This window comes from Cavia porcellus, unplaced genomic scaffold (genome assembly GCF_034190915.1).
Source record: "Cavia porcellus strain 051 isolate PalLab524CR breed Dunkin Hartley unplaced genomic scaffold, mCavPor4.1 scaffold_1, whole genome shotgun sequence".
Classification (NCBI taxonomy): domain Eukaryota; kingdom Metazoa; phylum Chordata; class Mammalia; order Rodentia; family Caviidae; genus Cavia; species Cavia porcellus.
In genome coordinates this window covers 168943960-168954709 of record NW_026947484.1, presented here as the reverse complement: position 1 = coordinate 168954709, position 10750 = coordinate 168943960, and the positions used below count along the sequence as shown (strand labels likewise).

The 10750-nt window shown below is 39.0% G+C and overlaps 1 protein-coding gene across 1 annotated transcript in view; it reads right to left on the bottom strand.

Annotated features, from left to right (window-relative positions):
• Positions 1-7562: 7562 nt before the first annotated feature.
• The window catches only part of Brinp1 (BMP/retinoic acid inducible neural specific 1), a 167812-nt gene continuing 164624 nt past the window's right edge, over positions 7563-10750 (bottom strand). Inside the window, exon 8 of the mRNA XM_003478840.5 lies at positions 7563-9145. Coding sequence (XP_003478888.1) covers positions 8005-9145 — 1141 coding nt within the window. The 3' untranslated portion in view covers positions 7563-8004. The remainder of the gene's footprint in view (positions 9146-10750) is intronic.

Below are 10750 nucleotides of genomic sequence, written 5' to 3'. Positions count from 1 at the left end.
TTGCAAAATAGAGCACCAAGAAGTAAATCCTTCAGATTTTAGCCCCCATTCTACTTAGCATGGCATCTTACCCTTATCACTTAATGCTTACATTACCTAAGGAATGGCCAAGCTGAACATGATTTTTGGTATTCTGGTTTTCTCACCTGTATGATGTGGATAATAGCAATGCTCTCTAGGAATCTGTGAGGACTAGATAAGATGTACGTTAAATAGTTGAATTGCAATAAGGCTCAGTAAACATGCTGGGCCTTCCTTTATTCCTCTGTTGCTGCATGTTGAGTCTAGTTTCCTAAGACCTGAGTGACACTGATCCTATAAGTTTAGAAGGTGGCATGTGTAACCCCTTCTTTAAGAGAAAACACTCAGAGAAGCCACACTTTCATAAACAGTCACTCAATATGATATAGTATCATTAATTTATCTTTCTGTCAATGAAAGTATCAATGCTTCTGAAAGAGAAAAAATTGTGTTATATATTATGAAGAAGGATGACAATTCTGGAACTCCTAGGGTCAGGAAGTGCAAATAATACGAGCAAAGAGAGCAGAAAACTGAAAAAGACCAATTCTACTGTCGTTGAAGTTACTCTCCATCCTTTTCATCCATTCTAAAGACAACTCTGTAGGATTACAGTGGGCCTGGGATGGTTTTCGGGAGCTACAAACCACATTGGTTTCAGTTAATTCATCCGGCCGAAATGTAGAAATTGGCCTAGGTGAATAAAGGTCTCTTTTTGTACCATTACTTAGGGGAAGAGGTTATAGTTTTCATCTTCTGACTGCTGTTACTCATGGCATTCCTCACCACCCATTCCCTTGCCAGACCCCCTGGTACTGCTCTTTCTCAGGCAAAAGGAACACACCAAAACCAGCTTTATCAAACAGATGGGAACCTTACCCAGAGCCAGTGAGCTTTTCTGAGAAGCTTTTCTGAGAAACACATTGCTACTGGATACTGAGCCTGGTCATATTCCCCCAGATGGAAAATGCACCCTAGACAGTCAGTTCCTGAGGGTCCCTGCTGATGCTATGTGACTCAGGTGTCCATACATGTAACAAACACTATTTTGATTACTCAACTGTGGCTCATGGAAGACTTAATGGTCCTGTATTGAAGAAGAGGTACCATATGACTTGTAGAATTTGGGCTATTATTGTAAATTTCTTTGTTAGAGCTTTTATTTGTACTTATTGAAGAAATGACATGTGGCATAGTAAGGAGTCCTGTTTTTAAATACTCAAATTTGTAAATTTGTAAGCGCATTACTAACTGTGTGGTCATAGACAAGTGGCCTTATCTAAAGTTCAATTACTTCATGAGTATAACAATGTGGTAATGAGACTGACTGCCTCAGAGTGAAGTTACATAAGATTCTATTGTCTGCATGTTGTCATCTCCCCTCCAAGTTCATGTGTTGGAATGTAATCTAATATTTAAAGATGAGATCTTTGGGAAGTGGGTAAGTTATGAGGGTTCTGTCATCATGAATAAGATCAATGTCCATATATATATATATATATATATATATATATATATATATATAAAGACTCATAAGTTACTTGCCCAGTCTATCTTGTGAGGATACTTGAAGGTGTATATATATGGTACAGGCTGTCACCAGACACCAAATCTGCTAGTGCTTTGATCTGGGACTTCCAATCCCCAGAAATGTGAGAAAGACATTTCCACTATTTATAAATTACCCAGGATACATATTTTATTATAGAAGCCCAAATAGACTTAAGAAATATATGACATCCATCACACTTTTACTCTAGTGTTTGGTTTGCAAAATGAACTCAATTGATTTTAGCTATTATATATTAACAGTAGTTTAATATCTATTTTAAGTATGTTTTTATTTATGAAATTTTTTTAACAAATAGACGTTCTACATGCCTGACATTGTTCTAGACTCTTTTTTTAAAGTGCTTAGTTCTCTTCACAACTGTGATAGGGAAGACCTATTATGAATCTCTTTTTTTTTTTTTTTTAACAGACAAATAACCACAATGGGGCTAAATGTCTCAGGCAAGTTACACAGCTAATAAATAATCAAGCTGCAAGTTCTGTTTCTTATCTCTAAGTCAGCACTCTTAGCCATAGTGCTATCTGCAGTTTGTGAATTCCAAAAATACTGGTGAATGTATTGGTTAAGTCTGTAACCTGTGAATTTAAAATATGGCCTGTAACTCAGGAAAATTCAGGGTCAGGGTCAAATCCTTAAGCTCCAAATTCTTCTGAACACAACTAGCAAAATATCAGGTGACATTGCTGTTAATTTATAATTATGTATTATTCAGAATAATACCATACAATTAACAAACCCTTATCAGTGTTTATAATCATACTCTAATTTATAAGAGCACTGCGATTTTCTTACTCATCCAGGCCCATGGCAAATTTAGATCATGTTCCATCCCTGCTTAAGATGCTCAAGACTTGGTAGATAGGACAAGCACAGTCCTTGCATGGCATTGGCAATAAACTTTAGACTGGCAGTTTGGGGATCCCTTCTTTCTCTGTATTATCATTTCCGAAGCTCCTGTTTAAAATATTTATCAGAATTGTTTTATTCCTGGGGTAACTGATTCCATTTAGCATATTTATGAAGATTGGGAAGCTGTAGCTTTAGCAGAGGCACTTTGTCCAGTCTACAGCAGACGATGGACTTTAGATAGAAGTAAAACAGTTTCAGGAATATCTACCAGGCAAAGAATTTTGGGAGAAACGTCAGACTCTCAAATCAGTGTCTGATACCGAGGATGTAGCAAGTGACTCAAGTTTGAAATTCATTTGCTTAGGGGCTGGGGATATAGCTCAGTGGCATAAGCTCCTGCCTTCCAAGTATGTGGTCAGGAGTTCAATCCCCAGTACTGATAGAAAAAAAAAAAATCATTTGCTTATTTGAGGCTACTTAACAGAGGTTTTTTGTTTTGTTTTTTGCTTTTTTTTTCCAAGCAATGTCATCTTCAAACTTCACGTGTATCAGGTTTGTTGACCAGAACTCTGTCTCTTGATGATACAATAAGTATATATCAGTCATTGCTTGTCATCCTTTTACCTCATTTCTTTACCACTCTTACTTCTAGCTGGTGCTGAGAGAGAACACATCTACTTAAGAGGTATTGTATTTAATATGTGTTTTATTAAAGTGATCATAACTACCATTGTTATGAAGAGATCTGTCATTTCATAAAGACTTCATGAGAGTAAGATGAAGCTATATGAACTACATTAACTTGATATGTGATCTTAGGACAATCTCTGCTTGAGATACTGAAAAAGGAAATAAACCAAGGTTTAGACTAGACCAGAGATACTTACTCACGATTTGTAGCATTTCAGAATATTCAAGAGATAATATTCAAAGGTGTATGAAAGGGTATGTTTTTAGTATAGAGCTTTCACATTTCTCAAAGAGACATGCACTGCCCTTTAATTACAATTAAAGAAATTTGTAATTCCTTCAAAATATACTATAAGTTTACATAAGACACATGACGTTATTTCCTGGTCCTAGATTCAAATTCATTTGAGTTTGTTCCCTGACTCTTTTTGGTTTATGAGTTTGTTTAGAGGGCAGGATGATTCCAAGTCAAGAGAGTAGGAAGACATACCACACATTTTTAACACATCTGCCCACAGACCAGATTCCAAAAAGTGAAGGATGAGTTTGTACTTCTACATTCAGATTCTGATGGTGGTTTGGAAAGAGAACAAATGTTGATACAGGAGTATTCACTCAGGCAACCTCTGCCTCCAGTTACTTTTGGTTGGCAGGGCTTGAGCTGCTGATACTATGGAAGTCTTAGCAAAAAAAATCACCACTCTAAAATTATGATAATCATCCAAGGAACTGGTTGGCCCAAATGCCTATTCATAGGTAGATTTTGATTTAAAAAGATTATGACAGAGAGAGACAGACAGACAGAGACAAAGAGACAGAGACAGAGAACTCATCAGTTAAAGGTTCCAAGGGGTGATTTTTTTTTTTCTTTTTAGATTATTGGGCTAGATGACCTTTCAATTTGAGACAATGGATAATGAAAAGGAAACTACTGATGGTCAGAATTAAACTTTATAGAGTGAATTATTTATCTCTGAAATCTGAAGTGTTAAATATTTTTACAGATTTTTTCCATAAGTTTGCAAATTCTTCTAATAAGTTGACCATCATTAAACATAATAATGTATTTTGCCTTAGTCTATTTGGACTGATATTAATATCGTTACATCAGCTTTCTTTTTGTTAACATATCTAGAATATGTTTATTAGTCTTTATCTTTAATTTTGATTTTTAATTTGCAGTTTATGATCTGACAACATCTGGTATTTTGCAGTAAGTTTTATCCAATTACATTTATTGTGATTATTTATGTAATAAATTTTAATATTGTATGTGTTAAAGGTGTACAATCATTTTAATTTTTCCCCTTATCTGCCTTAATGTTTAATTTTTCCTGTAGTAATTTGAAAGTTATATGATATACATTTCTAAAAGTTTAACTAAACCACAATCTTTGAAGGTAGGATCTCTTCCCTTGATCATTTATCACCCTCTAGTGGATCCCTATTATCACTTTCTACAAAAATGATAATAGAATAAAATGTCTTTAAGATGATTTTATCAACATAGACAACAGCTGTAGCTACTGTAGCTTGTTGTCTACTCTACAGTCCAAATTATATTTAGACTTGAATAATTTCAGAGCCTCATTTCTATTATGTACTTTTGTTTTACACAGTTTTATCCCACTTTGCAATATACAGTCTCATGTAACTATGATTTTAATCAAGAAAGGGAGTCTTACAGTTACCATGACCCTGTTCTTGCCCTCTTCTTCAAAGGGGCAGATATGTCAGGGTCTAGAATTTTCCAATGATTTTATTTGATAACTAATTAATGGCTTTCTGTGGTTTCCATGGCAATGACATGCTTTGCTACCAGGCCTTATCCAAATGGGCATTCTGTTCACTCTTGTGTCTTAGCATCAGCATATTAATCAGAGACTGTAGGTCCTTGGTTGCTGCATCAATTTGATAAGACACTAATTGAATTAAAATCTCTTTTGAAGGCTTCAGGCTTATGTTCCTCTCCACAAGAGAGGAACCTTGTTAGTTCAAACAGCCTGCCAAACCTAAGGAAGAGACATTTTGAAATCCATAGAACTTTATATTCTATCTTAATAAAGTACTTTCCTCTTACTGTAGAATAAATTTTTGATGTCTGAACCTTTGTCCTTGACAGTCCTTCTACCTCCTTATGCTTTCCCATCTTTAGGCTTGGCTACATTATCTCTAATAGATGAAATAACTGAGCTAATCCTTTCAAAGTGAAGGGCATAGGCTCTTCCCACACATGCAGCAGCAAATTCTGGTGAAGGATGCAGTCTAATGGTTCTGACTGAATGTGGTAAAGGTGCTGGGAAAACATGAAGCATCCATGAGGAACCCCTGGACATGCCGAGAAGGCAGTGATGAAGCACAGGTAAGGAATAGCAAAACCATCAGTCTGAAGTCCGTTCTTCAGATCCTCAAGGTTATGGATGACTGTTTCCACTTCTCCTCTAGAATCTAATCTAAACCAAGGCATGTTTAAATGGCATCTAAAAATTATTGTTACAACTGACCCTTCTATCTCTTATAGCCTAAGTAGACCTTTGTGATTTTGTATTCACTGTTCCTTTCGTTAGTCTTTTCCTTTGTTCAGAAAGATCTGTCCCTTCTATGAAAAAACTTTTCCACTCCCATAAACAGAGGAAATAGTTTCCTTAGGGCTCCTCTTTCTGAACTTAACACTATGATAGTACTCCTCATGTTATAGTGTAATTAGTTTTAAAAATCATGTAATTTCTCATTCATTAATTTATGAGTTACCACTTATACTACTTATGCTATTGTACTACTTATAAACATTTATGTTTTTGACATTCTCTATTCATCCATTAGTTGCTTAAGAAATGCTTGATGATTTACTGGACTTCTGCAAAAATCTTTTTGTGGTTGGTGACAATGTGTGGGGTTTCCAGACCAAATGAAAACCATCTCAAAAGACAAGATCCGAGAACTTATGGAAGTGTAAAGTGCATCCCACATGTTGAAGAAGTTGATATAAAATGCATGCTGACTCATACTAAAAAACATGTATAAAAGTTGGAATTTACCATTCTACAAAAAAATCTTCTCCACTCCCACACTTAGGGAAGTTAGGTAGTTGTTCACCTCTTTATGCACTGAAGACCTCTCCTCAGACCTCAACATAGAGTACCTCAGGGACAGTGTTTGCTTGTGTGCCCTATCACAGACTCTGGCCTCTCAGTTAAATCTTGTATTACATCTAGGATATTAACATGAGAGAGGAATGCACTTGAGAACTGGGGCTTGTGGGTGAAAATATGCAACGCTGGCTGAGCAGAGCATGGAAGGGTATTCTGATTACTATATCTGTCTGGTAACGTAACACTAAATGGGGTTTTTGCTTTTATTCTGTTAAGAATTGAAGGAAAGTAGAAATAATTAGCTTCTTATCTGCCAGTAGTATAATCATAGAGGTATGATCACTTTCCAACAATGATGAACAAGAGATCGGTACTGGGCAGAAGCTCAGACTAAAGTAAATCTATATTCTTTCTCCAACCCTAAATTTTTGTAAGTCTGCACTGCCAATGCAGACAAGAGATTCCAGAAACACCTTTCCCAAACACCACCTAGTGAAAAGATACATGCTGGGCTTCTAGAAACTTGACACAATGCCTGTGAAAATTCTCTAGAGAAGTACTTTGAGATGAGTTTTCTTTCTTAAGTTTCTCACTCTAATTTAACCTCAAGTCCCTCAGAAGGCTCCTGACTTTTCACACGCCAAAAAATCCAGCAGTGGTTATACTACTGTGTGGGTAGATAGGTGGACACATACGTGTGCATATGTGTTGAGTCAATCGAATGATAAATTTTTGACAATCACTGAAAAATATGTCCTGTAGAAAGTGGTATAACAATGTAATGCTAAAAACTTGCCTTATTTTAAAAATTCTGTTCACTGATTTTCTTCAGACTAAGATGTTATCTTTAATATAGAAAGCATTTCTAGGAAATCTGACACCAGACTCTTTCCTTTTGGAGAAAGTGAAAAGAATTTCTTCAAGCACACAAAACAACTATCAAAACAACCTCAGAAAACCACTTAACCCCTTGATCACTTTGTTAGAGGGGACAATATGAGAGTGGCCAGCATGATTCCAAAGAAGGCACGTTGTCAAGGGAGTCAGAAAGTAGGATTCAGGTCCACATTCAGGCAGTTACTATGGGCGTAATCATGAGTGTGTCATCCAGCCCTTAGCCTCTCTCCCCAGCTAAGCAGTCTGCTGCGGTGACACCTAAGGTCACTTACTGTCCCGTGACTATGTGAATGTGTCTCCTCCCAAACCCACCTATTGGTGACCTTCCATTCATTTTGGTTTATTGAGAAGGAAAGAAAGGAGTGTCACTGTGTACCCGCCCTTGTTTGAGACTTGAGTCAAAGGAACCACAAGGATCAAGCATACAGAGGGAAGAAATCTTAACCGAAGAAATATCTTCTTTATCTATGTCCATTTCCTCCAACAAGGAAAAATGGCAGTGTCAGTTGTACATTACATATATCTCTCTCTTTTTAGTGTTTAATCTTAGCACCTGCACAGCAGAGATCTCTACAATTCATTGCATATGCTCTCCCCCTCTCCCCCCTCATTCAGCACCTGAGGCCTACGAAGCAACTCTCTCAAAGCTCCATAAAGGCTGAGACCCCTCTTCATGGCAGAGTATAGGAACAACAAACATGCCCAACGGTTTTATACAGTTGCTAGAACATTTTAGCTTCCAACAAATGAAGATTTTTCCTCCCTCATATTTTGAATATTAATTATACTTTACAAATTTTTGTGTTTCATTTTGTTTTGCTTTGTTTTGTCCCGTTGTGTTTTGTACAACAAAAGGGAAAGTCCATGGCTAGGAGTCCCGGGTTAGCAGAGTTTGGCTGTCATCTGGTCCGACTGTTTGAGAATCTCGGTGTTGTAGAGATCCAAAGCATGGTTCACCCTGATGATCTCGCTGTTGGTGAGTTTCAGACGGTGTTTCAGCATACAGGAGAACAAGTCCAGCTGGGGCTTCCCCGGGGCCACGGGAGGAGCCAGACGATTGATTCGGTCCCGAATATCCAACAAGAGGAGCATCACGGATGAAGAGGAATAGAATTGGCCACCCTGTGTGTAGGACTGGTTGACCTGCTGCACGGCACTACGGAGGAGGTCAGCATTGAACCTCAGGCTGTACCCGAACACCTGCACATCAGAGATCTTGATGTAGAACTGCCTCTTAGAAGGGTCAGACAGGTCCACAGGGCCCTGGCCAGTCTCATTACGCAGTAGGGTAGGTAGCCGAGTCCGACTTCGTAGGTAGATATGTACCGTCTCAAAAAATGTTTTCCACCGATTGCCCAGCAAGAGAGTCCAATTGTAGCACTGGCTGTTTTGGAGACGGATCTTCTCCCAACGCGGGTAGCCGAATTCCCCAAAAGGCATGTTCCAGCCCTCCGAGTGGCTCCCGCTGAAGGGATTCACATAGACAAAGAACATGGGGTCCAGGCTGCTGTTGCGCATCTGGCAGATGCGCATGGACATACCGATCACCATGTGGATGAAGTCCATGCGGTTCTTGTTGCTCTTGAGAGTGAGGGACATGCGCTTGCGCCACCGAGGGTCAAAGAAGGTGTCCAGGCGGATCTCATTGCTGATGAAGGTGGTGTGGACGTAGAGGCGCGAGTCCATCTTCTGTAACAGGTACTTGAGCTCCAGGTCCTGGAAGTCCAGGTCGGTCTCGAAGCTGATGAACTGCTCGCTGCGCTCAGAGTCCACATTCTGAGGTTCACAGCGCCCTCGGTACAGCTTGTAGCCCTTGTTGCAGGAGCCGCAGAGGGAGATGTTAGCCAGACTGCACATGGCACAGCTGTTGTTCCCACCTATGATGCAGGGGATGGGGCGCTGGCAAAGCGTGGTGCTACCGTGGCAGACGCAACTCCTCTGGCTCTCCAGGAAGGTTCCCCAAAACCCATTCTCATTGCAGTAGAGAAGTGACTGGACCCTGGCAAGCCACTGCTGAATTGTCCTGGGGCAACAGAGGGAAAATGGAGAAGGTTAACCATCATGGGAGGGGCTGTAAACTCCTCTAAACAACTATTATTGCAAATTGGAGCCACCCAAAACAATGTGAGGACTAACTGGAGTACTTATAGTAAGGAAGGCAATTTAATATTAAGAACTTTACTCTACTCTGGTTCCATGCAGTGCCACAACCAGCTGTGTGACATTGTACTTCACTCCCATACCGTTTAATGTCTTCATCTGTCAAGAGAAGAGGTTGAAGTACATGTCTGAGAGGGGGACTCCTTCAAGCTCTAAGACTGTAACTGTAACATTATAATATATCGTTAACTTCCAAAATTTTGACTTCTGAAATAAAAAGCATCTAAACATTGTGGATGGCAACCATTTGGTAAAAACATAGTCATAAAATAGATCTTATGGTTTATTTCTTTTAATCTATTTTGCATGAGTTAACCTCCTGCATACAGTCCTCCAATGAGATTACATAACATCCAACAATACCAACAGAAGCAAATTACATTTTATTGTATACCAGAAATCCTATAGTGCTTCATATTGGTGATTCTCCATGACTCTCACAGGTTTTTTTAATGTATAAAAAACAGCTCATTTTCCCAAAGCTACAAACTGTCAAACCAATGAAATTTTTTTGCAAGTTTATCTCAAGGCAACCTTCTCTACTGCCCTCTGTACTATAAGTGATACCAAAATCTAGACCCACAATCCAGACGCTAAAATATCCTAATGAAGACAATGTGCAATTAAACAAGAAGCAACAGAAGAACAGGTAAAAATGTGAAATCAGTCAGCTAGAGGCCTCTCATTCTTCCTCATTTCTGTGCAAGTCACCCTTGGCTATCCTCCATGCCCCCACAAAAACAATAATAATCCTTCACATGTATCTGGCACTTTTCACCCAGAACAGGGCATATTGGCTCCTATTTTCTCACTTGAACCTCACAACAACACCTTGAACATAACTTGGGACTTAAGGTCAGTCAGAGATTGCATAAAATCCTAGCTCTTCCACGTTTGTGCTGGTGATACCAGACCGTTTCTTTCACTTTCCTAATCATTCCTGCTCCACAGGGATGTTGTGAGGGTGACATGAATTTTTATGTGAAAGCTTAGCTCCAACTGGGTAGGTATTAGGAGCTCAATAAAAACGTAACTCTCGTTATTCCTGCAAAGGGACTGCCAGGTGTATTTTATGGACATGGCAAGAGAAGCTCAGAGGTGAAATGATGGACTCAAGTCAGTGAGCAGAGAAGTCTCCTGGCTCAGAGCTATTGCTTTGTGTGTCATCTATCACTCAGGAGTCAAGCAAAGCTTTCTTCTGGCTGTTTGAAGGTGATGATGGTGATGACGGGGCTGTTGTTTATGGCCTCCATTTTATGAAGCTGGAAATGGAAGTGGATTTGCCTTGCACCCCCTATGGCTGTCCATCTGTCCTATCATTTCCACCGCTGAGCTGCACTCACCAAACCATAAACACCAAAAGCCAGGGGCAGTAGTGCTTTATGCTGAAAAACATGGATATTGGATTGAGCAGAACTGAGTTCAAAGCCCTATTCTCTAGCCAGGAACAAGTTGTTTTGTCTCTTTA